This window comes from Pelobates fuscus, chromosome 2 (assembly GCF_036172605.1).
Source record: "Pelobates fuscus isolate aPelFus1 chromosome 2, aPelFus1.pri, whole genome shotgun sequence".
Classification (NCBI taxonomy): Eukaryota; Metazoa; Chordata; class Amphibia; order Anura; family Pelobatidae; genus Pelobates; species Pelobates fuscus.
Window position 1 is genome coordinate 414,285,576 of NC_086318.1, and position 27,925 is coordinate 414,313,500.

General features: G+C 41.2%; 1 protein-coding gene across 2 annotated transcripts; it reads right to left on the reverse strand.

Moving 5' to 3' along the window:
• Positions 1-2,850: 2,850 nt before the first annotated feature.
• On the reverse strand, positions 2,851-25,422 carry MTIF2 (mitochondrial translational initiation factor 2). 2 transcript variants are annotated; one of them, XM_063441490.1, is made up of 14 exons: positions 25,252-25,422; positions 23,295-23,484; positions 22,088-22,208; positions 20,659-20,830; positions 20,235-20,395; positions 12,783-12,959; positions 11,454-11,593; positions 11,252-11,376; positions 10,922-11,126; positions 10,349-10,601; positions 8,576-8,716; positions 5,140-5,304; positions 4,169-4,309; positions 2,851-3,348 (listed from the first exon to the last, which is right to left on the reverse strand). In XM_063441490.1, exons 2-14 carry the CDS (start codon positions 23,478-23,480, stop codon positions 3,179-3,181), a joined length of 2,157 nt encoding a protein of 718 aa, XP_063297560.1. In that variant the 5' UTR covers positions 23,481-23,484; positions 25,252-25,422; the 3' UTR covers positions 2,851-3,178. The 2 variants fall into 2 exon arrangements, with proteins under 2 accessions (XP_063297560.1, XP_063297559.1); XM_063441489.1 differs by having other exon boundaries at positions 23,295-23,487; positions 25,252-25,421.
• Between the last annotated feature and the right edge of the window lie 2,503 nt (positions 25,423-27,925).

The window sequence follows — 27,925 nt, forward strand, 5'->3', positions numbered from 1 at the left end:
TGTGATACTGTTAGAAATGTAAATGCGCTAGACACTATTTAGCCAGCAGGGTTATAAGATATGATTGGAATTGTAGATATTGTGGTTACTTAATGTTGTTTACAGATTCGCTTGCTCACCAAGAGGTCAGACCTCGCGGGACTCTCTTCTCCCCTTTTATCCCACTGGTATCGCACACCGAGTCTGATACACCGCTATAACCCAACGATCCCTAACACCTGCTGGAGATGCGGCGAAGACCCTGGTACCCTACGACACATATGGTGGGACTGCGCTAAGATCAAACCGTTCTGGACCAGTGTTGAGCACGAAATAAAAGAGATCCTGGACGAGCCAACACAGCTGACTATGGAGGCAGCACTCCTACACCACACGGAACTCCCAGTGCCGGCCTACAGGAGATCAATCTTAAGACACTTGCTCAACGCGGCCAAGACTCTCATCCCTCTACACTGGAAGTCGGTGACTCCACCCACACTGGAACACTGGAAGCGAAAGGTGGAAGACATTAGGACAGCAGAAGCCAAAATCGCGGAACTACAGGGGAGATATGAAAAACACATTACATGCTGGACACCCTGGATACTATACACGGCCTAAACGGCGGCAGGGATAATCGTACCCACTGAGGGGAAATGGGTCGAGAGACATGGAGGGGGGCTTGGACACACCCTGGGGGGATTTGGCAACATCCCCCCCCCCCCCTCTTACCCCTCCCCCCCCTCTTACCCCCCCACACCCTCTCCGATCTAACACACACAAGCAACCACACACACACACCGACCAATCCTCACCGTACACACAGGCATTATCAGAGGACGATACCAGGTTGTTACACTATAACCCCCATTACGCCCACCCTGACAATGCCACGGAACAGGCGCGGTTGCCCACACCCCAACAATATATACATAGGAGACCACTCCCTTAGATACATGATAACCGCCGCTAGCCATCGCCCGACAAACCACCTAACCCCCCCCCCCCCTCCCCCCTAGTCCTAGTGCAACACTGTTACATATCAAAAACTAAGATAAATTTCTAATAAATTAAACTCACAAACTTGTAGTGGTTATAGTACCACTCCCAAATGAAGGGCTCAGGGCGAATCAGCCCCTTGTGAATGCGGGATCCAATAGACTCACCACCAGCCAAACTCTTTGTTTAAAATATCTTTATTATATTTCAGAAACAGTTGTGCAGCACTGAAGGTAGATCTGTCATATGCTAACCTGGAAGAGCAGAGAGGGAGTGTGCTGGAGTAAGCTGCTGAGACCAAGAGGAGTAATTTGTATTACTGTATTTATTTTAGTATTGGTCCCGGAGGAAGTCCTCTACGGAGGACAGAACGCGTAGGATCATTGTTTGTTTTATGAATTTTAACTTACTCTTACTAAATATATGCCAATAAAAGCAACTTTTTATAATATCATCAGAGTTCCTGAATTTCTCCAATAGGGACCACCGCCGGCAGGAGAGGGATACAACCCCCCATAACAAGCAGGGAATGCTCATATATCACATCAAATTTGTGAGTGCAACCATAAAGTGTCTGCTACTTGATGACAAAAACACATTGCACTAGGTTTTGTTTTATTTATGTTTTGTAGTGATAATAGCTGGATCCCTAAATTGTGCATTCTGTTTCTATCTTGTGTTGGTGGTTACTATATTGAGAGGGAAGCTGCATATCCAAAGATAAGTTTAATATTATTTGTTATTTCCACTTAAACACGGGTGTGGAGGTGGAAGCGTTATACTTTGTATTTAACAATCAAGACTGATACGTGAATCTATTCTAGGTTGTTTATGTTTAGTTACACTGAATGTGTAAAAATGATTAAAGGACCACTATAGGCAACCAGACCACTTCAGCTTAATGAAGTGGTCTGGGTGCCAGGTCCATCTAGGGTTAACCCTTTCTACTTTAAACATAGCAGTTTCAGAGAAACTGTTATGTTTACAATAGGGTTAATCCAGCCTCTATTGGCTGTATCATTGACAGCCGCTAGAGGCGCTTCTCACTGAAAGACGCCAGCGTCCATAGGAAAGCATTGAGAATGCTTTCCTATGGACTGGCTGAATGCGCGTGCGACTCTTGCCGCGCATGCGCATTCAGCCGATGATGGCGAAAAGGAGGAGGAGAGTTCACCGCGCCGAGGGAGCCCAGCGGGGGAAAACAGGTAAGATTTAACCCCTTCCATCCCATAGAGCCCAGCGGGAGGGGGGCCCAGAGGGTGGGGAGACCTAGTGACCCTATAGTGCCAGGAAAACTAGTATTTTTTCCTGGCACTATAGTGGTCCTTTAAAAGCAAAAAATGTGGGGAGAAAATTATATCCAATTTTGAAATTTGTAACATTTTATTTACACTTAATGTGTTAGGTATACATATAGGATAGTGTCCTTTCAAAAACAAATCCATACCATGTATGGGGCACTCAAAAATAAATCCTAAATTAAGGTAGAACAAACATATAGGGCAAATTCCAGGTTTTGCAAAAAAATAAATAATAATTCTGAACTTTGAAAACAATAGGATACATTTCATTCATATTACATTATGCTATATATATATATATTTATAAGTGTGGGGGCACTTACTATGAAAGAGGAAAATTATGGGTGAACAAACATATAGCTCAAATTCCAGGATTTGTTTTGGTTCAGAACTTGGACTATTGCCTCCGTTCTTATTTTAATTACTTTCTATAAATACATTGCTGATTGGAAGCTATGCTTTTTCATAGTGCCAATATATTTCTGTTGAAATAGCCATTTTAAAACATGGAAAATAAGACATGGAGGAACAGGCCACAATGTTGTTAATGTTCATTTATTTTTTTAAATAAAAAAAAAACAAAAAAAGCAACATCAATAAATTATCCAATTGCTAATAGCATGACTTATTGCACAGTGTTTGAGTGGTGTATTTTTCCATCCTCATCCTTAAAGTCCATATTACCCAACCAGAAATCTGATACATTGATATATGACCAAAAACAAAATGGCTTCATGGATGCGGTTACAAGAAATTTCATCTCTGAATTCTGGATCCTTTCATTGACCGTAGGTGTTTCCAACTCTGGCATCCAGTCTGGCTCAGCACGGCCAGGACATATTTACCAGAACAATGACAGCATTCAATTGTAACCACGCTGGTTCCCAATAAAGGCCCAATTAAAATCCAGGGTCCCATGATATCTCCTGCTGGACCTCTTTGTCTTCAACACACAATATTTCATCTCCAACCTTCACCTCCGTGTCTTTATCCAGGCTTAGACCACATTCTACACCAGTTTTCACTGACTGGACATCGTCTTTGTGGTGCTTAAGAGATGTTACATTTCCTGAATGGGAAAGAATAGACATAACGGATCACTTAAAAAATTCAATGTAAATAAATGGGAATCGATAATATCTGATCAGAAATCACTGCACTACAGAGAATTAAAAGGTTTAAATCAAAGGATTTATCTGTATGTTAAAAAAAAAAAAAGTTATATACATACATATACACACACACACACACACACACACAGGATGTCCCGAAAAAAAAGTATACACACTTTGAATGATTAAAGTACGGTAAGTGTTTGTTAACATGCAGTTAATTTTGAAAGTGAATGCACAATATCACAGATTTATAGAAATTATATATAGAGTGATATAATGATAATCCTCCAGGAGCCAGAAGAATCCAGCAATAAACAAATAAAAAATGTCCAAATGTATAAAATCAGTTGCTCTGTAGCTTTACCTTGTTTCGTGAATCAAATACATATGAAAGTTACCCCATACCCCGCTGCATGGTTTATGGAGAACATAGTTATATTACTGCTTTCTATGGATACCCATATATCTGCTATGTGAGTGTGCAGGTAAACCCATGTGGACTGGTTTCCATTCAGGGGAAAACATGCCTGAAACATAAGTGGCTCTCAGCCACTTCCTGGTCTCTGCAGATGCAGCAGACCCTGGGAACATGTTGTAAATGTGTGTAAATCAGAGCATATTGTCATTTTATTTCTTTTTCAAGTATTTTCAATGTACGGGCTGTAGGGGTATAAGTGACATATAATGTATCCCTTCGACATAATTCTAAAGCCTACACGTTAAGGACAAAACTTTTCAAAACTGATTCTTGTTATTACAGGCAACATTACTTACCTTCCCATAGAACATTTCCATTACGTTGTAATTTAAATTTGAGTTTCTTATCTAGAACTCCTTTCTGGACTCGGCAGCCGGCTACTTGGACTTTCTTTTTTCCTACGGTTACATCGAAGGTTGCCAGTACAGCTGCCTCTCCTTTAAGACAAGAAATAATTTGTGTTTACTAAAGTGAAACAACGATCTTCATCTAAAAAGGGCCAATGCATTAAGGTGAGGAATCACTCAACAGACAAGGACTGGGGAAATCAGCTCAATGCTTCTCAATACAATTTCATTCCAATACATTTGACAAAATTCAGAATCAACTGAGCTGAATGAGCTAAAGCTATTTTCAAATAGATTTCAATTTGTTTGAAAAGAGAGGCAGATGAATTGTAACTGGTGACTGAACAGCATTCAGATTTCTCTACAATAAAAAATAAAATAAAAAATATACTCTCTTAATTTAAGAGTAGTTTAATTATATCTTTTTTTTTTTTAAAATGTTTTCTTCCATAGTACATTTGTTAGAGATGCTACAAATCTTGGTTTTAAGACCACGAACAGGGATCTCCGCTTTGTTTGTGTCACACTGTCTAATTATATATATGTTTCTGTGTGCAAAGATTCCTCTTTGTCTTTTTTACTTCATTTGTAAAGCACTCTGGGTAAAATCACTATCACCAACTGTTCAATAAATAAATAAGGGGGGAAGGTATTGTTTAGCCCAAATCGGGTACAGGATTTCTTTTGACCAGTTCAAACCAATGATAGGGATTCACCTGTCATTCTGCCAGTAGTGAAAAGCAATATTATCACAGAGATCCAGCAGATTTCATCGCTAACTGAATAGCAGCCCTCTAAATGTGCAAATATGGCTGTAATAACAACGTCTGACATGTTTTAATTCCGCAGGCATTCGGTAAATAGATTTCTGTGTGTGAAATAAATGGATTTCTTAAAACAAATCAATGACACGCACTTACCTTTTATCGTTTCTTCTATTATTGGGGGCAATTTATTGTTGAGCTCTTTTTTCATATCTTCAAATAGATGGTAAATGACTTTATGCAGTTTTACTGGGATGTCTTTTTTGGCCGCAAGTTGCTGAACAGCTTTGTTTGTGCTCACGTTAAAGCCGTATATATGAGCTGAGTTAGAAAAAATAAATAAAAATGTGTGAGTGCAAGATAGAACTATTAGTTTCAATGGGCAGCTGAAGATAGGTAGGGAGAGTATCACCCGATATCTTCAACCTATCACCAGCTACTGGGCAAATCTTCATGATACGGCCCAGAAGTAAAGAGGGGCAGGCATGTTGGGCACCGTGGGATCAACTTTGCAGATACGTTGTAGGAAAACACTTTAAACACCTGAACAAATAGTGCCCAGGAACTCCTGTCCATATAAAAACTTAATTGAGCTGAACTTGTTCTGAGATGGTAGTGCCCCTTTAAGTAATGTAGGAAAACTCTTAATAATGGGTATGATTAAATCCCCATATCTTGTCCATGGGACGGGTGCTTTTAAAAAGCCTAGGAATATTATTTAAAAATTATTTGATTACAGAGCTCCGGCTAAACAACGAGAAAACTAACTTTTAATATAGGGGGGACCCCCTCAAAAAAGGCACCTGAGAAACGTCTTACACTCACTAATGGGTAAGAAGACGAAAAAACTGAAACCTGACCGACCCCAGCAGGGGAGAAGCATCGGGGACCTCTGGAGACAGGCACATGGCGCCCAGGAGTCTACAATGGCGGCTCTCCATGGCGGCTGTTCCGCCATGGGGACGATGACCACACGCTGGCAACGGCTCGGCAAATGACTACACAAGTAGCACCTCAACAAAGAACTCCCGATGCCGCCCCAGTAACTTTAACGGCCATCAGGGAACTCATGGCAGAGCTCCACACTAAAATCTCGGCGGATGTGGCCATGATCCGTGAGGACCTACGGGGCCTGACAGGCCGTATCGGAGAAATGGAGCACAAAACACAAGCCCACTCACAACAAATTAATGTCCTCTCACGACAAGTGGAAGAGCTCACAAAACAGAGCGCAACTTTTGAGAGTAGATTCGACACCCTTGAAGACAAAAGGAGACAGAAGAACATAAAACTTAGGGGTGTAGGGGAGACGGTGCCACCAGAAGAACTCCCACACCTCGCAAGGCGCCTCCTGACAGCCATACTTCCACCAAAACAAGCTAAAACGATATCGCTGGAGGGTATTTTCCGACTACAGAAGCCGATTAAGGCACCAGCCGCAGCTACCAGGGACACTGTGATACAGTTCCAGACCCTCAGGGACCGGGCAACAGTGATGGCAGCAGTCAGAGGGCAAACTCCCTATAACTTCGAGGGAATGTCTCTAACTTTCCTTGCTGACCTGTCAGGGGGAACCCTTGCTTGGCGACGGTCGCTCCGACCACTTACCTCCCCCCTGCGCACAAAGACCATCAGCTACAGATGGAGCCAGTCTCGATCACTCCAGATACCACGCGGAGACGCCGTCATCACCATACGGGACATATCGGAGGCACCAAGCCACTTGCTCGCACTGGGACTACCACCGGACTCGCTGGGCCCGACAAACCCTCATGGATGGGACCCCGGGGCTACCCGTGTCTTTGTACCCAGGGACAGAGCGCTAACCGCTAGAGCGGGGCCCACAACATAATTCCAAGCTGGACCGGACCCACGCACGAGCTGATGACTTGGAGGGAACTGCTGAATGCTCCGGCCTCACTGCGGACATTTGCCGCCGAGCATGAGACAGGGTCCAGATCTGCCATACTTCTTTTTTTTCTTTTTTTGTGATGCAACACCTGGGACCCGACCGCAGTGACACCCTTTGTGCCGCGCTCCAGAGCCACACCGCCACCAGATCCGTGAGATACCGTGCTGAGCGCTGACACTTGGCTATATTGACGGGACACAGGCACACGCAACAAGAACTCACCAAACCGACCTGGACGGACTTTGCCCTAACCTCAGCATCACAGATCTGGTGTATCCAGCTCCAGTGGCTCGGCAATACAAGCCCCTCTGCAGGCATCGGCTAGTGGACCAGGTCGACAGTTAGCAGGAATCCCACAGACCTGATGGACTTAAGGGACACAAGCCTGCCGGTGGTACAACCCTACTCTTTCACACCCCTTAGGGGCCATATCCCTGACAGTTGGTCGTAGCTAGATGTTTCCCTAGCCGATCAGAGCGGTCTAATGAATAACTGTATTGCTTTTATTCGCATGTTTCGCTTAAGCTTTAAACGCAACTACTTAACTTAAAGAGTGCACTTAATAGGCTCAATAGGATGCCTAACATGTTATGACCTTTACCCTCAGTAACATGGATTATCTAACCCTTGTCTAGATTGGGTTTATGTTAGAATTGTTAGTTGTGATGTTTGGCTACCACAACTGACACAGTTGTCGGTTTAGGTTCGTAATGCCAAATTGCCAGAGGACAGGGTATTAGAATACAATTCACCTTGATTTTCTAGCCTGTACAACATTATAATGTGATGTCGGAGAGGACCACCTAATGGCTCAGAGCCATCATAGCCAGCCACTCTGCAACTGCATACTGAACCACCAGGCTATTGTGTGCATTTTGCAAGCAACACAGTTTCCCTCTTTAGATAATAATTTAAGCTAATTTAAAAGCACACTGACATTATTTTATTTATTGTTTTGCCTTAAATCCTATTTTGTTGGTCAGTTTGTTTCACATCTATGCAAATCTGCAAAGCTTATAACGAGATCTATCAATGCTAAATTTTATTTTATTTCATGTTTATTTTTTGTCTAAATCTATTAACACTGACGTTGAAATGTATAGCACAGACAGGTTGTAACTACCAGAATTAAGCTGCACAGCATGTTTAGCCAGACACAGCTAATCACTACATAGATACGTAAGCTTGAACAAACAACATGCACTGTTACCTATCACTTTTATAACCTGCCTGAAGTTGATCCAGTTTTGTAAATTTTTTTTTTTTTCAAAATTCAGCCTAGACATAATTCATTGTTACGCATTTAAAAATTTAAAAAAAATGTGCAAAGTTCTTCCACTGCCTATCTGATGTACACCTGTATTTCATTATGCATACTCTAGCTGTTGTGGCACGGTGTGCTATATGTATATCTTCATGCACAAATAAAATACAGAATTTAAAAAAAAAAAATTATTTGATTACATTTTTGTATTTGCGCTGATATCATGTATAGTGAGAGCACGGCTACTTTAATACGAATTTTTCAATTTGTTTCTTATATTACCACATTTAACTATTTGGTAAAACCATTTTCTGTACTTTAAAATAATACATCAGTTTTTTTCACTCTCTCTCATTTTGGGGGTCAGAATCCAAGCCAAGCAATTAAATACAGAAGTTTTTGAAAAGGAATGTTACCTTTGAATGTTTCTGCAAGATTAAGGTCATTCTCATTAACATCACCAACTCCAAAGTGAACCAAGTCAAGCTCACACTGATCTTCTGCATCGTAGGAGTCTATGATACCAAGGACTGCCTCCACCGATCCGTCAACATCACCTGGACAAAGTAACAGGGAGACTTGTGGTTCTAAGCTATTGACATGTAGCTCTGCAGATAACAATGGCTTACAAAACACATATTTAGTAAATTGCCTATTTTTTATTGCTAGATTGCTTTTACTTGTTTTTATGAGCAGGATCCTTTTCAATCTCTTACTTTTATGGTGACTTAATACAAAAGAAAATCATCCTAGGAAGACCAGCGCCCTAATTCATTAAAGGAACACTATAGGGTCCGGAACACAAACATGTATTCCAGACCCTATAATGTTAAAAACACTTTCTAGTGCCTCCCCCTTTAATATAGTAAAATCTTACCTTTATTCCAGTCTGCACCTGATCTGCCTCCTTGGTTGACACCATCAGAAGTGACGATCCCAGCCCCATAGGATAGCATTGGATTGTCTGAGATTGTCAATTCTCATGATTCCAACTAAGGAGGCAGGCCGGGGGGCAGAGCCAAACGCAACCCTGGCCAATCAGCATCTCCTCATAGAGATGCATTGAATGGAGACAGGGTGGAGACACTGAATGTCAGTCACACTATACAGCACTGCCCCAGGAAGCAGCTCTCGTAGCCATATGAGGAATGGCCAGTGAAGGTATCCTTAGACTGTAATGTAAACACTGCCTTTTCTCTATAAAAGTCAGTGTTAATTGCATAAATCCTGCAGGGACTGACTATACTCACCACCAGAACAGCTACATTAAGCTGTAGTTGTTCTGGTGACTATAGTATCCCTGTAAGCTATAAGGAATGAGATTTTCTTAAAGCGAGAGTTGAGAGACGCAAACAAGTACCTGAGGACTTCAAAGAATGATCTGATCTCACAGTCCTGATGGACTTCTCAATTCCTTGCCCGATCACACAAGCTATTTAGTCTGATGGACTAAGTGTTTCAGTTGTTTGCTCCACTACAATATACCTCCTCCAATGCAATGTCATTAATAACTGGAAATAAAATGAGATGCTAAGACATCCTTTTTATAAATCCCCAAAATAAAAAGTTTAGTTTCCTCTGAATGAATCTGGGAGTAAGTAGCAATAGTAGCAATGCTAACATAATTACCCCCATGTTCAATAAGGATTTGCTAATCATGTATTAGTCAGATGTTGATCACACAAACTCTTTCTCTCTATAATCAATATCTATCTAACCATTAGGGACCTACTAACACAGCAGAGAGACACAGGGGGTAAACATCGCGTCTGTTTTGTAGCTTGTGCTTCCTCTTTCCATGCCCTTAACGTTACCCAACGGTATGAAGAAACCCAAAATTTGAGTCCTAATCTCCTGGCAGGTTACATTAGAGTGTACACATGAACCCAAACATTATTACTGCAATGACATGTGCAATCCACCCAACACAGTCCTCCTGATTTCTACTCTGTGCCTTGTGTCCACTACTGTAAACCAACTATAAATTCTGTTTCTCAATCTTAAATTAAAGGAACACTTGGGTCACCATAACAACTTCATCGAACTAAATGAAGTTGTTATGGTGACAGGAGTGCTCCTTCAAGTGTTTCAACTTTGCTGAACAGATTTAGTGCTGAAGAAATTGTTAGTATTATATCAATAAATGTGGATCCTAAAATCATTTGGCTTTGAGAAAGTAAAAGGTTCACCTTTTATAATGATGGGGAAGGTCAGATCCTCAGTCTCTGTCCTCTCTGCCACCCTGCTGTTCATTGCATGTTTATTAGCTTTATACATTGCGGACTTCCTTTGTCTCCAAGTCATATTGCTGAATGACTCCAAGTTCTTCCTGTAAGCTTCTCGGTGCTCTTGTTGTTTGGCTTCAATAACTTCCATATCCTCGTTAATTTTCTCCTGCTCTTCCACAAACTTTCTCCATTCAACAACTTCCCGAGCACGTTGCTGAATTAAAACAAATAAGTAAATATGTAAAGAAAGAAAATAAAATATTAGGGATGTGCTACATGAAGTCAACATGTCTTGGATTTCAACTCAAGCGTTATCCAACCGGAAGGAATTGCAATCAAACAATAGATAGTAGCCATGAGTAACCTGGCTTTATTTAGATATCCGTTTAACTCATGAAATTCACTAATCCTAGAATCCCTTGTTTTACCCATTTAAAGATAAAAACACATCTCTGGAGGTTCATGGTTTTGTAAAAGTGCCCAAAACGTTTAAGTTCCAGAGGAACTAGCCATTTGTTCCTTTGACTTTCTTACCTCTGATTCTACTTCCAGAATTTCATCCCCAGCGGACGGCAGATCTTTCCAGCCTACAATCTCCACAGGCATGCTGGGACAAGCCTGATTCAAACTGATTCCATTTTCATCAAACATCAGACGCACTTTTGCCCAGGATTTACCAGACACCAACACAGCACCCTTCTTGAGAGTTCCTCTCTGCACAATGGCAGTGGTGACTGGCCTAACAGTGTGTGGGGAAAAAAAACAACATAACATAGAATGTGATTTTTCAATGTATTTCCTTTTTCAATGTATCACTTCTAGAATGTCTGTTAGTAGTAGAAAGCAAACATATGGACTATTCACCCTTTCCCTTTGTCTGTGCGACACTCAATAACAGCTCCTTCCACAGGGCCCGTAGGGTCAGCTTTTAATTCCAGAACTTCGGCCAATGTCACAGTGGCTTCAGCTAAGGCTTGTAAGTTGTCGCCCTGGGAAAGAAGATATTTTATAACAGAGTAATTTTTATAACAGAGTATATATAACTGATTATTTATTCGCTGTATACCTTTAGAGCAGATATATGTATAGCCTGGATATCACCCCCAAATTCCTCACAAACGATATCATGGGCCAGGAGCTCTTGCTTTACTCGGTCAGGGTCGGCTTCAGGTTTGTCACACTTGTTTACGGCAAGAATTATGGGAACTGCAATGAATAGAAAGAAGCAAAAATCCAAAAAAGGAATTTTCACGGCTATCAACACATTCAACAAAAAATAAGTAACCTATAGATTATTGTAAAGCACATGACTAGGTCAATATAAACCAATAGTATTAGTGTAATACCTTCTGGGATTTTAAAGTGTATAAGAACAATGACACATCACTCTGCTTAGATGCCGTAACATGGCTGTAACAGCAATGAAGCCGATGTGCCAGGAAGTATAATGGCTCAAGCAATAATCAATGTTGATGCAATCTCGCCATTCTCTTCCTTTTACACAACACGTTTACCAGTCAAACTGACTTGAACTGTCAATGTCTGACCTTGTATAATCTGTCCCTCATGGGAGCCGCCATCCTCTTCCGACCAGCCCTCCGAAAAAAACGGTTGTACTCTCACAGATGCTTAAGAGTGCATCTTTGAGGTCAATGGAGAATCCCGCAAGATCCTCCTTAGATAGAGTAAATTTCCTTGCAGCTCCCACTGGGGGGTTGATACATCTTGACAGTGGTAGCTTCGCCCTGTGTCAAGAAGTGTCAAGAATAGGAAAAATCCCTAGTCCTTACTTGGCCTCAGTGTGTTTTTTTACAAGGTTGGAATTCGGGTGAAATTCAAACACAGTCAATGAGTACTTCATAAAGATTGTATATTTATAAAATACTCATTTTGCAGGAGAGTGACAAGGCGGCTTTAAGATCACAATTCTTCCAAAGAAGTGTTGGAACCAATGGACACACGGAATTGAACACCAGAAATTTGATAAACCAAACAAAACATCTTTCAAACAATACTACCTAACCGTCAATGTTGGTTCACGAGCAGAATTAACACCATAAACAGTTTTGCAAAGTTACGGTTTAAAAATGGTTTCTTGTTAATCAATTACAGCAAACTAAACTACAAAGAAACCCTATTACAACAACAAAAAACTATAAATTGCGGATGGTGCCGGGACACTCAAGGTAACATAACCATGGCTATCATGTATAGAGTACCCTGGCACCATTCTTGGTAATGGGGCATGCCATTTTACAAAAGGTTGCCCTCTTACCTCATCCCACTGGACACCAAGGATGGTGGTTGAACCATGACAACTTCAACTATCATTGAAGTGGTCATGGTGGCTGGAGCTATTCTTTAACTTTGCTCATTGCAGCACTAAGGATTCTACCTTTAGCGTTTTTAGAATGCTGAATGGATTCTACGGTCTGTTTCATTACGCCATCTTCTGCTGCCACCACCAATATAATAATATCTGTAACTTGCGCCCCTCTTGCTCTGATGGCAGAAAACGCTGCATGTCCCGGTGTGTCGAGAAATGTGATCTTCTCTCCCGACGGTAAACAAACTGTGAAACAGAAAAGAACATTGGTGAAAATACTTATCAATAGTGAGAATACTGTTATTTCTGCGGTAATATCTAATTTGTCATAAACAAATGTATGGTTGTCATTCTCCTGATGAGTTTATTTAGCATCAGAAGCATTGCAGGGGATCATAAATAGACTGCTGGAGAATGTATCTCAATGATGAGAGCCAATGTCTGAGAATCTAATGGAACCTAGACAGTCTAAAAGAGGATGCAGTCCTTGTAGAAAGCATCTTAAAGGGTCACATTAGTCACGAAAACAACTAACTTAGTGAAGCAGTTTTGGTGTATAGATCATGACGTTGAAGTTTAACTTCTCAATTATTTGCCATTTAGGAGTTAAATCACTTTTGTTTTTGTTTATGCAGCCCTAGCCACACCTCCCCTGTCTGTGACTGACACAGCCTGCATGAAAAAAAAATGTTTAATTTTCAATCATATGTAACTTAGTTTCAAAGTTTTTATCGCTGTTCTGTAAATTGAACTTTAATTATATTCAGGAGGCTCTTGCAGGGTCTAGCAAGCTATTAGCAGAGCAGGGGATAAGAAATTGTAAATTAAACAGAATTGTAATAAATTAAGTCTACACATTAGATGACTCTTTACAGGAAGTATTAAAGAAGGCTGTGCAAGTCACATGCAGGAAGGTGTGGCTAGTGCTGCATAAACAAAGTGATTTAACTCTTAAATGGCAGAGCATTGAGCAGGAACACTGCAGAGGCATAATCTATACACCAAAACGGCTTTATTAAGTTAAAGTAGTTTTGGTGGCTATAGTGTCCCTTTAACCCCTTAACAACGAGTGACGGACGAGGTCTGTCACTCAGGGGATTGCCTTAACGACGAGTGACGGACTTTGTCCGTCACCCGTTAAAATTAACCCCAGATCGCCACAATCGCGGCGATTGCGGGGTTAATGGTGCTCCGGTCTGCCTCTGTATTAGAGGCAGACCGGGAGCACCGACTCGCGCTGTCCCAGCACATGTGCTCGCTCTGACAGCATGTCAGAGCGAGCACATGTGCTGTGTATACTCACCTTCCGCCTCTCTGCACTTCCGGGTTCACTGTGAAGTGCAGGGAGACGGATCAGTGCTGATCCTGCCCCCTGTAAAAATAAAATAAAGTTAAATTAAAATCCCACCCCCCTTTACCCAGTTTAATAAAAAATTACACTACAGTGCTCAATTGGCAGGGATTACATTTTACTATGATCTGATTTTTTTTTTAACCCCTGAGGGTTAATTCTTTTTTTTTTTTTTTTAACCCTCAGGGGTTAAATTTATTTAATTAACTAATTTAAATATTGTATAATTAAATATTTTGCTAGCTGGGGTGGGTGGGAGTTATGGGAAAATGGGGAATTTACTGTTAGTGCTGCTTACTGCTAGTTAGGGGTTAACGATAAAAAAAACAAAAGCTTAGAAAAATGTTAAATCTGTAAAAAAAGTTTTAAGAAAGTTTAGGAAACTAAAATAATTAATAAGCAAAACAAAAGTTTAAAAAATAGTTTTAAAAAGTTACAAAATAAATTTAAAAACACTCATTACCACCTGGAACAAACTAGAAAAAAAAAAATGATCCCACGCCAAGGTTCAAAATATGCCTTTTGAATTACCCCAGGGTGTATTCTTTAATAAATAGTATGTGTTTGTGGGGAAGTTTCAATTACCAACCATCTAAACTACTCCAAATTGGAACATGGACACAGCGTAAAACTTCAAAGTTAGAAAAAAACTGAATGGCTGCGTCTCAAATGTGCCCCTTCAACATCAACATATACCTGGCAAAGGTACATACGGGGGTATTGATGTACTCAGACCACATAGCTGAGCAACATATGAAGTATTATACAGTGGTAGCACACATAAGGTTTGCAAAATATACTGTGCAAACTCACTTTGTGTGTCAAAAAGGCAGAAAAAACGCTTATTACCACTACACCTGGTACAAGCTAGCGGAAAAATGATCCCACTCTAAGGTTCAAAATATGCCTTTTGAAATACCCTGGGATGTCTTCTTTAAGAAATGGTATGGCTTTATGGGGTATTTGGATTATATAGCCTGGTAATATACTCTAAAATGGGACATGGGCACAGCGTAAAAATTTAAAGTTTGAAAAAAAAAATGGAATGGCTGTGTCCCAAATGTGCCCCTCCGATGTCCATATATACCTGGCAAAGGTACATACGGGGGTATTTTTGTACTCAGCAGACATAGCGGAGCAACATATGAAGTATTATACAGTGGTAGTACACATAAGGTTTGCAAAATATACTGTGCAAACTCACTTTGTGTCAAAAAGGCAGAAAAAACGCTTATTACCACTACACTTGGTACAAGCTAGCGGAAAAATGATCCCACACTAAGGGTCAAAATATGCCTTTTGAAATACCCTGGGGTGTCTACTTTAAGAAATGGTAGGCCTTTGTGGGGTAGTTTGAATTTAAAACCTGCAAAGATGCTTGGAAATTGCACATAGGCCCAGCGTCAAAATTCAAAGTTCTGTAAAAACTGATATGGCTTGGTCTCCTATATGGCACTGTAGCTTCACGAAATAGTGCCAAAGACATTCATTGGGGATGTCTTTTTACTCAGAAGACTTAGCTGAGCATAATGTGGGGGTTTTGAACTTAGTGGCACATATGAAATATACAAAATGCCCAGCAAAAATGCAATCCGTATGTAAAAAAATGCCCAAAATTATTTTTAACACATACTTTGGCATATATTGGTGAAAAAATGGGGGCATGCTAAGGCACAATATGCACCTTATGAGATATCCTGGAGTGTCTACTTTTACAAATGGTAGGCCTTTGTGGTTTTTTTTTGAACAGTCAAACTGTTATAATACCCCAAATGGAAGCATAGGCTCATTAAATCCGTCTCTCAAAATTCGACTGTGAATACTGAAAAGGACAGGTCTCCTATATGGCACTGTAGCTTCACAAAATAGTGCCAAAGACATACAATGGGGGTGTCATTTTACTCAGCAGATGTAACTGAACACAAAATAAAACTTTGTACAGGATACCACACACCAACTTTACAAAATACACATGAGAAGTTCTTTGTTATAAGTTTGTGTGCCAAAACCCCCACAATTTTACTCCAATATTTAGCAGAGGCTGGCGGTGAAATGGCTATGTAGAAAGTGTCAAAACAACCTTAGGTAAATAGCCTGTGGTGTCTACTTTATATAAATATATACTTTTAATTCTTTATTTTGTTTGTGCGTTATTTGGTTTCATGCAATATACTGACAAATACAAGAGGTTAGAATATGCATTTCACGGTATGTAGTCAAGTTGTTCAGCACATATTTTTCTTTTTTATAACATGTTACGTAACGGTTGTGTGTATTAGTGCTTACATATGGTTCAGGGTGTATAACCCTTTGTGTAGTAATATTAGCCCCTATTGCTGCTCTTCGTAGTTAAGGTCATATGTTTTTACTCTTGATGAGGCTATGAGTTACTATGTGTAAGTGCACTGGTTTGTGGTGTTCATGAGAAGGCATGTGTGGTCTACCCGTGGTGCTACTTTGGCTGTGGCCAATCTCTGTGAGCCAGTCGGCTATAAAGTAGTGTCATCGTGGGGTCACAGCTCTTTCCACGGTGTTGAGGTCCCCTAACCTAGGGGGACAGCGGGGGGGGGGGGGGGGGGGGAGAGAGGAGGTGTAGGTAGCTTGTCTGGAGCTTCCCTGCGTTGGTGAGGTCTCTTATGGTTGTCTCTGTGTGTGTGACTATCACTGAGTGCGTGGGTGAATGAGTGGCACAGAGTGTGTGGGTTAATAACGGAGGTAATAACAGGTAAAACTAAATAACCAATCAAAGATATAAGAAGAGTAACAGTTCAGTGTGCAGGTGTTTTAGAGTCCGCTTGACCCGGGTTGGCTATGTCTGCTTGCAAGTTGCGTCAGGTTTCCGAGCCGGTGCTTGGGGATCGGGGGGTAAATGGTCTCGTAGTGGCTGCATCTCCCATCCGGGATGGTCCTGTCTGGACTGTTGACTGGGGAGCGTCCGATAGTCCCAGGAGTGGTAGGACTGCAAGAATGTCTGCCTCCGACATGGCTCTATGAACGGTCCCGTTGTGCGGAATCAGCAGGGTCCGCGGCATGCCCCATTTGTACTGAATGCCTGCGGTTCTCAGGCGTCCCGTTAAGTGTTTTAGCGATCTCCGCCAGTGTAGTGTCGCTCGAGTGAGGTCCTGGAAGAAGAGCAGGTTGGAGTTTTCGAACGGTAGGGGAGTCTTGCCTTTAATTGCTGCCAGTATTGCTGCTTTATCATGTGTTGTAGCACATTTTAGTATAACGTCTCTAGCCTCCGCGGCTGGTGTGTTGTTCCCTGCTGGCAGACGAAATCCGCCCTCTAGGGTGAGTTTTCTGGCTGTGGCCGGCGGTAGTATGGAGGTAAAAAGCCTCCTCACAAAGTGGGGCAACTCCTCTGGGGTGATTCCTTGTGGGACTCCCCTAAGCTTGATATGGTTGCGACGCAGGCGGTCCTCCTGGGTGGCCACCTGGGTCGCTAGTGCTTGGTTGGCTGTCTGCAGGGATTGCAGGGCTGCAGTGAGATTTGATGTCCCACTTGTCAGTGATTGCATGTCCCCTTCCATGGCACTCACCCTCTCCGCGGTTTTACGTACGTCCGTCTTGAGGGTACCAATATCCGCGGCTAGTAGGGATTGAATCTCCTGCATCCATGTTTGTAGGTCTTGTTTTGTAGCAAACGTGTTCTCGCTTAGCTCTGTGCCAACCAGGGGTGAGTTGGGTCGCTTGTCCTCAGGACTTAGCTCCGGTGAGTGAGCCCGCTCTGGTAGCGCCGGCGGGAGGCCTACTGTGGAGGATCTCGTGGTGGCCATTTTGGAGGGTGCGTGTCGTTGCAGCATTTCCCCGATGTTCGGCTGGTCTGCTGCCGATGTCGGGTGCTATTTTTGCGTGCGGCGCCCCATGGTTGCAGTGGGACTGCTGTGTGGTGTGGGGATCGTCTCCTCCAAGTCCGGGCTGTATTCCGTCCCGATGCCGTCTAGGAGAGACCCCAGGCCGTATCTCGCGGGAGTGAGGTAGGCCCGGTGTTTAAGTTTCACCTTTCCCGGCTTCGTTTGGTGAAAGAAGGGCATTAGTCGACTCCTCTCGGTTACCCAATGCTCGGAGTGGGGTTGATGTCTGCGAGAGGATTAAGATGCTTGTGATATTTTCAAGATTATCGTTGCAAGGTCGGGAGCTGTTGGAAATGGCGTCCGTTCAGCTCAGCTCCCAAGCCCCGCCCCCATAAATATATACTTTTGTGTGGCAATTTTGTTTTCTTTTATGGCTATTAGGCTTACAAGACAAACATACCAAATTCTAAAATCGCTCCACATTAAAAGTTTATTTTACTCCTTGTGCTTTGTGACCTGTAAATACCAAAATAAACTTAAAATCCCAGACACATTATATATTCTGTAATTCAGAACAACTAAATGAATTTATTTTTAATTACTTTCCTTAACCTGCACTAATTGTGCACACATTATTATTGCAAAAACTGTAAAAAAAATAAATCAAAATTTTTCTTCTTTTTTTGCATTTTTCTGTATTTTTTTAATAATAAATAAGCATGTGTGTATATATGTATATATATATATATATGTTACGTCAAATTAAAGCCCTTTCTGTCCTTTAAAAAACGGTATATAATATGTGTCGGTGCAATAAATTAGTAAAATGCAAATTGCAGTTGAACGCAAACAGCAAAAAATGCAAAATATGCCGTTGTCATTAAGTGAAAGAAAAGCTTCTGAAGCTCTGTCATTAAGGGGTTAAGCATTGAGAATACTTACACCACCAACACACTGGTGACAGCACGGGCTCTTATGATCACCATGGCTCCATATATTTTGTATAGTAACAAATATGTGCTAATATTTTTCTATAGCGGCCTAGCAAATAAAACAAAAAATATAGGTGGACTTTGTTTTTTGATTTTATAATAACTAAAAGCTTTGCTATATGCTTACTTTAGAAACCTGGATGGTGTTAAATAGTTGTATACACACATTATATTATCTTACAGTTGGTATTGCCATTAAATGTTGGGATTTATCATTAGATTTTCTCTTTTATATATTTTTTTTAATGTAGTGTACAACTGCTGGGCTTCGATTAATTAATAAAAAAAAAAAAAAAAAAAAAGATTCCCTCTCTCTAGAAACTACTATTAGGATTAAATCCCGTAATCACTGAGAAAAAAAAAATTATTCAACCAAACATTTAACCAATGACAGAATATAATTTAACTTAGAAATATTACAATGCTATACAATAACATGCTTGAACCACATAGCTTGCCAAGTAAAAATAAAAAAGGCTTTATTTATAAACAAGTTGGAATAAAAGGTGACATTCAGTGGAGTAAATATGCAGAGCCAGAATACAGTTGCCTAATGTCCTAAACAGGATTGGGGCCCATTCCTGGAGCCCTGGGCTCTGTTTCTGTGAGTGTGGCTGAGGGTGTATGTGTGTGAGTGTGCGTAGTCGCGGAGTGTGCTTGTGTATGGCTGAATGTGTGTATGCTGCTCCTCCTGCATACTTTTCCCAGTTGGTCTAGTTGCAGACCAGTGTGGACTGCCCCAATATCGGCTGCAGACCACTTTAAGAATTTTCGTGTAGTCTGGCACTTAGTCAATAATTCAAATCTCTGGCTGTAACTCATTGAGTTATCGAGAAGTGCTGGGGGAATGTGAGGGAGCTTTTAAAGTGGTCTGCACCGGATAATGGTGCAGACCAAATCGCTTCCTCGAGAAGGTTAGCTGGTTCAAGGATGAACAGGGAGACATTTTGAATCTCTCTTCCAGCTCAGGGAGGACCCCCTCACAGCCAAAGCCTGGTAATCCACCTCTGTATACATGCATTGGTTTATTGATCCCTCTCTCCATACACAGCAGGTAGAAGGAGCATTCTGTAGACTATTTACTGGGCTTATCCTCAATTTAGAAAATACTAAAACTCAGACAACTGGCTAGTATGTCACATCAGAAGAAAATATATATATTTTAAAACCACTTATATGCAGTAAGTAAAGGTCAGACTTAAAAAACAAACAAACAAAAAAAAAAAAACAACAGCCTACAGATGTATATAAAAAAAAAATAATATTTTGAAAAAATATGACTCAGCATTTAATAAGCGCAACCAATCTAATCAGTTGTATTAGTAAGTAAAACACTCTCTTAGTAAAATGTAATTTAAAATGTATATTGAAAAGGATTGAGTCCCACCGTTAAATGCCCCAATATGTTGTGTGATGCCTCCTGCCTCCATTGCAGCCACCTGGGTTTTCCTTAGCTGGTCAAGAAGGGTTGTTTTTCCGTGATCAACATGTCCCATTATGGTAACCACAGGAGGCCTGGGAACTAACATGGAAGGATCTGAGAGAGGCCTGCAACGAAAAAAACATTTTAAAATTCTTTCGGGTTTATTCAACAAACACTGAATTTTAGTGAGATGAAAATCGAATTGCAAAATCTAGGCAACAGTAACTCCTTTAGGAAAACTTTGCACCTCAACGACAGCCTCAGAAGGAAAGAGGGCACTAAATGAAACATTTTCTGATTTTGACTTCTGTTCTCCAAGCAGTGCTGTAAACATCTTGTAGGACCAGACTCTGTTAGAACGAGCAGCAGATAATTATCGTAGTAATACCTTTTCACAGCATCTTTGTTCTCTCTGACCTTTTCTTGTTTCGTTTTCGCCCATTTCAACTTCATACCAGATTTTTTAATCGCCTCTCTCACCCATTCTTCACTCAGGACAGAGTTTTCATCCAAAGAGTCCAAATCAAGGTTTGTATGTAGAAGAGCCTCGTACACGTGATCTGAGGAGAGATACAAAGAAAGAATAGAACAGTTTACATGGCTACTAAATGGCTGTTCGGGCCAATACTGGTCTAGTCTTTGGCTTTCTTCATCCCAGCATGCTCTCAAGTCATTTCTATGATGAAGAGTTTTACACTAATTTTAGATAAATGTACTGGCATTTGTTAATTTAGTTTAAAAAAAATATATATATATTTTTAAAGGAGATGAAATCGTGTGCCCATTATATATTTTAACTAACCCATTAATATTTTAACTAATATATTACATATTTTAACTAATCAGAAGGCTTTGGTTTTTTTTTTCATGCATCTACCATATTTCTATGGTACTCTATACAGAGTAAGGATATATCGTCATTTCATTAAATACTTTGGACAGAGTTCACATAAAGGCGTCCATAACCAGTACAGCTTGTTGCAGTGGTTATGGTGCAAGGAGTCTTTGGTACCATCTCATCAGTTAGTCACTAAAATGAGATGTAGTGGTCATGGTGTTTATGGTGCCATTTTAAAAGCAATGACTTAAAGGAACACTATAGTCACCAGAACAACTGCAGCTTATTGAATTTGTTCTGGTGAGTAGAATCATTACCGTCAGGATTTTTTGCTGCAAACACTGTCTTTTCAGAGAAAATGCAGTGTTTACATTACAGCCTAGTGATAACTTCACTGGCCACTCCTCAGATAGCTGTTAGAGATCCTTCGTGGGTCATGGCTGCCTAAAATGCATCCAAACATTCAGTATCTCCTCCCTCGCGATGCAGACACTGAACTTTCCTCATAGAGATTCATTGATTCAATTCATCTCTATGAGGAGATGCTGATTGGCCAGGGCTGTGTTTGAAGTATGCTGGCTCTGACCCTGATCTGCCTCTTTGTCAGTCTCAGCCAATCCTATGGGGAAGCATTGTGATTGGATCAGACTACCACTTCTGATGATGTCAGCAGACTGCTTGTTTTTCTGAGTCTAACAGCATGCAGAGTTACAGCTTCAGGCTTGAATACAGTAAGATTTTTACTATATTTATGGAGGCATGAGGGGCCTAGGGGGGCTAGATGGTGGTGTTAACACTATAGGGTCAGGAATACATGTTTGTGTTCTTGACCCTATAGTGATCCTTTAGCCCCCTTTTGAATAAAAAAAAAATACAAAATATTAAAATATTACTAAAATAATTAAAAATATATATTAATCCCTTAACAATGACTTACTTACAGTCAGAATAACCGATGGATTGTGTCTATTAAACTCACCTACATCTTTATCCATGGCCTTTGCTAGCTCACGGATTGTCATGTTTTGCCATATTTCCACCACTTGCTTTTCTTGTTTTGACTTGATTGGGAAAAGTTTATGCTTCTTTGAATATTTGTCCTGTAAAACGAAATACAAAGTGGTTAAATATTCCAGAATGTTAATATTGCTGACAGACGTCACTGATTGGCTGGAATGAGTTCCGATGCCTCTATACCCACCTCCAGTCTGAGCAGCTGTTGCGGGGCAGTGAGCAGTGGTGAATGCAAAACAGGGCACTTCCTTTTCCTGTACATGAAATACATCTTACTCCCACCTCGTGTCATTTTACTCCTACTCCCATTAGTATGTAAGTTCAGCTGAGCACGGCCCTCGACACCTACTGTTCCTCTGTGTCCAACTTGTCTTGTTACAAATACTTGTTTGTTAGTCCACCTATTGTATAGCACTGTGGAATTTGTTGGCGGTTTTTAAATAACAATAATATTAACAAACCGTTTTCAAAACGATTTAACACTAAAGTTATGTCCTCAGGTACCAGGCCAATCTTGGCACTTAATGTTGCTCTAGGTATTTTCGTCTGTTGTGATACTCTGGCCTCTTTGATAGCAATGCTAAATTATAGCTTGAAATGAAAGTTTACCTTAACTCTGGTGTTAAAATATATCTAATACATTGTGGGAGTTACATAATGTAACACTGACCTGTGATCACGCTGGCGGTGTGGTTTGATGTGCTTATGTCCCAAAACATTGCTATCTTTTCGACTTCACTGCCAGTGCAATGGCGTCCCAAAGGAGTAACAAGAAGTCCTGAATAGAAGAGTAACCACAGCACATGCAATCTAGCGCCTGTAGGAGGGTTCTCCTACTATTCCTGTCAGTCAGTTGTCAACGTAGAGGTCTATGCTAAAGTACGGAAAGGTGGGGAGGGACCTTTTTTTTTATTGTTTCTTTCCATTCTGATAACATAATGAATTTGTGTATAGCATGTTAGTTACACATTATTTTGTTGTTGGGATATATATTTTTGATTTATTTTTGTTAATATCCTCTCATTTTCTACCAGCAGTTTTGTATCTGACTTACTTCTGTTTGTATTTGCTAATCAGTACTAAACCACAGATTACTTTCAGACTGTTCTTATTTCATGCTCCTAATGAACATAAAATATACACTATATATATTTTTTTATTTAGAATTTTACCTCTTTGGTATACAAGCTGCGGCAGGGATTACGGCAGAGTTGTGCAGTGGTGATGGTCTGTGATGTGCTCTGCACCAGTTTCTGCGGTGTCTTGGCTGCTTTGGTAAGGCATAGTGCGTGCAACTGGCGGCAGGTATTATGGAGACAAACCAAGCGTTCCAGCTGTAACACTATTTTCCTGTTCATTGCCCTTCTAGTAACAAAAAAATAGAACCAGCTGTTGGAACACAATTATATACGGTGCAAAAAATGGTCTCTGTGTCTTCAGAGACAGACTTGCTACAAATGTTGGACAACAGAAGGAAAATAAATACCAACATTCACAACTCATTGAAATAATTGATCTTCATTTTGTTTTCCTCTATTACTAGCAAGAAAAGTTAATATCAGATCAGGGCACATCCTGTAAGCAGTGTATACCAGGCTACGGCCACTGATTCCAGCAATTAGAAAATCCAACTGTCTATAGAATACTTGGGAAATAAAGTCGTTCACACAGGGGAAGAGAATTAAATAGTATTGAAAAGCCAAAGAACTTTTAAACAACTTTATAAATTTGCATCTATTAATATGTGCAACAACAAAATAGAAAATAATTTTTATCAGCAATGCCAACATGAGAGTCTTGTAAAGAGAATTAGAAGAATATATTTCAAATAGAAATTGTAACTTTGCAAAGTAGCATTTATTAATATACTGAGTAAAATTCCAAAACTTAAAGGGACACTAGACATCGCAACCACTTCAGCCTATAGAAATGGTTATGGGGCTAGGATACCATTCTTTCAGTCTATACTTTTTTGAATCATTTAGCATGCTGAAAAAAAGGGCAATATATGTGATTTCTGCGCAAAAGCCCTAACAATCAGAGGGCAGGGAATTACGCTTCCTGCCTCTCAGCATGCTGTTATGAGAAGGACTCAGTGAGCACTAGCTAGTCTCTGTGAGGATTGCTGCTGTACCTAGCTGTATTGTCAGTATGTTAAATGATTGAAACAAAAGACATCAGAGACAGTATTCAGGCAAAATGATCATTTACTGCAAGCACCATGACCACTTCACTGATTTGAAGTAGCCCATGTCCTCCCTACATCCGTCCCCTCCAGGGGGAGTGATGTTAACGAGGAAGATTGGGCAGAAGGAGAACTTGGCATTAGTGCTGGAATGGAAGTTGGGAGTTATACCTTATTTATTTATTTTGGGGAGGGGGGCAAAGTAGGAAGTGCTTCTCAGAACAAAAACAGTATTTTCCTCTAAATAAGAGAAAATGGTTATAGTGCCTGGTGTGTACCTTTGATTTTTCATGTAGTTGAGAATGACTGTCATATGTCACTGTTGAACTGTTACTCTATCATTACTACAAGTAAAACTTCACAGATACATGATTTATAACTAGAGGTACCAATGCACGTTCATTCAAAAAACAAAAAAACAACAACATGATGACAAAGTCTCCTTTGCCTGTCTACTTATTTATTCTACATTAATACATTGTGCTAAGAAATGTATCAGCAGTTACACAGATTAACCCCTTAAGGACACATGACATGTGTGACATGTCATGATTCCCTTTTATTCCAGAAGTTTGGTCCTTAAGGGGTTAAACAATTTAAATAACTAATTATCACATCTCCTCCCAAATTGGACATGACAGTGATCTCCCCCATTTCATAAAGTAAAGAATCATGTAGTAACTTGATAGATTAAATGGGCTACATGACAGATATAATATTAAAATTACTGTATATATATAAACATGTAGCCAGTTATAGCACCACATACTTGTCATTGGGGAAGGGAATAGCACTTGTTTGCAGAAGGTTGGACCCTATACTATTCAATGTCAGGAATATTATAATGGAATATATTACTAATTTTTATGTTAAATAATGTCCTTTACTTTTACAAGTGATTTCCTATAGGTATAAGTTAATATACAGCCCAGCCATAAGATTACCTTCCTGCAGCTACAGCCAGAGCATGCTGACCTCTTGGAGGAATCACGTGATTGCCCAGTGTTCTATGCACTAGAGTAAACAGCTCGGTATTATATCCGTGACTTTAAACGTTAGTTACAGACGAAGCTTGCATATGGGGATACTTGAAGGTTAATGATCTGGAAATAAACACCGTCGCAAGGCTCCGTACACAGCGGCGAACGGATACAAGGTGCTAGAAGAAAAGGCTGTCATCTCGAGCGCTTAGAACTTTGTCGGACGGGACTGCGCATGCGCTCCACCATGCCGGCACGCCTGGGCGGCCATCTTTGTTTTGGGCAATAAGATAGCTGTGGCTAGTAGAATGGCAAGGTCTTGGGTTGCAGACATTGCTGAGACTGAAGAATTATGTTCTTTTCACAAGTTGAATAACATTTCTAATATATAACATTATGGATTTTAAAATGTGTTTTTGTTATTGTTGTTGTTGTTGTTCTGTTTGTAATATTTGTATATGCGTTTATATAGTGTATAGTGCTTTACAATTATAGAAGAGGGATATCTGACAAAAGGTAATTGCTATACAACAATTCCCAGAGACAAAAGGTGAAGAAGGCCCGACTCAAGCAAGTGCACAATCTATAAGGAAGGGGCGAAGATACGCAAGACAAATAACAGGGTGTCAGAGGGGGTACGGATGCCCGTGTTGAAATAAGCTGGTAAACGTGGTGTATGGCAAAACTGAATAGTCAAAGGAGAGAGAGAGAGCCGGGCTATGGAGGTGAAGAAACCGGGGGGCAATTGTAATGAAAGAAGCGTCACCCAGGAATTTAATACAATGTTAAACAAAAATCTGCACACCAGTCAAGCCATAAGACTTGCTTTTCCCACAGAAATCATAAATAGTGCTTCCCAAGCACTACCAAGCCTCAATAAGCAAACCAGCAACCAACCTCATGCTAACGAGTTGTATAACAACGAAACAGCTGTCCATGAGTGGGTCATTGGTTTTGCATCTTTTTCTATATTGTGTTTCAAGCTGTTGTATACAGCAAACACAGATTAAAAGGAATCCATGTTTAACCCCTTAAGACCGCAGGACGTACTATGCCGTCCTTATTTGGGTGGCTCTAAACGCCGCAGGACGGCATAGTACGTCCTGTGCGGTCTTACCCCCCACGTGGCCGGCGGCACATGGCCGCTGCAGATCGCGGTCGGGGGGCATGCCTGGCTGACACATGGAGCCGGCCGCATTCTTCTGCAGCAGATCGCGGTCGGGGGACATGCCTGGCCCCCCAGGCAGCCCCCCTGGGGTCAGTGACCGCGATCTGCACTGTCAGGCTGCAATCAGATCACACTGACAGGCTGCCATAGCCTGTCAGTGCGATCAGTGTTACTATGTGTCAGCCTATTGGCTGACACATGTAACTGCAGCCATTAGCCCCCTACAGATCGCGGTGGGGGGCATGCCTGTACCTCCCAGGCACTCCCCCTGTGGCCAATTACCGCGATCTGTAGGAGGTGATCACAGTGACAGCCAGTCACTGTGATCACTGTTAGTATGTGTCAGCCAATGATCTCAGATCACTGGCTGACACATTGTCTCTGCCCCTCTCCTCACCTTACTTCGATCTGAGAGAGAGAGGCAGAGAGATCGTGGTTTTTGCAGCTCCTGTGGAAAAAGAAAGTTTAAATTTTTTTTTAAAGTTTTCAAATTTATATTTTATTTAACCCTTTCAGTGCTGATCACAGCATATTACTGTGATCAACCTGATTAGGGTATTTATTTATTATTTTTTTTTGGATCAAAAAAAAAAATATTTCTAATTTTTTTTGATCCTTTGTGTCAGTCGCAGCAACCCAAATCTCCATTACCCTGCCGTGATCACTATACTGTACAGTATATCTGCTGTACAGTACTGTATCAGTGATCACTGTGATCAGAGGGCTCTCTGATCAGACTGACCTTTTTTAGGGTTATTTTTACAGATCAAAAAATAACCCTTTCAGTTTTAAAAACTTTTTTTGGGGGGGCGTGGCCTGACTGCCGATGGAGTGAGACGCATCTCTGCACAGCTCCTAGGCCCCAACCTGTTAAACCCAGCATAATAGCGCTATTAATCGATTAAAATGGGGAGAACAAGGAAACCTCATGACGCAGATACCTCCGGGATGACACCGGCGAAAAACAACCCTGGCCCGATGGACGGATTTTTACTGGCCTCCCAGGGCCCGCGGGGCCTTGACGGCACTGCCACGCCGGCACCGTCTTCCCCGGCCTCCAGCATGGCACTCTCGGGCAGGACCTCACCGACGGCCCCCACGATGTCACAGATATCAGCCGAGCTTGCCAATATCACCGCTAACATGCTTACCCGCAGAGACAAGGCCGACATGGTCGCGGAGCTGAGAGCGGTTATCCGGGAAGAGATCACGGCAGTCCGAAGGGACCTTACGGCCCTGGAGCAGCGTGTAGACAACTTGGAAGTTGATCGCCTGCAAAGCAACCAAACGATGCAGGCTGCAGAGCTGGCGACTGGGAGACAGGGAAATATCCTCCTGGACATCCGCCGCCAAGTCGAGGATCTGGACAACAGAGGTCGCCGTAAGAACATCAGGATTAGAGGCCTCCCGGAAGCTGATGGGGAAAATCCGCACGAGGTTCTAACAGGCCTCTTCACTTACCTTTTGGGA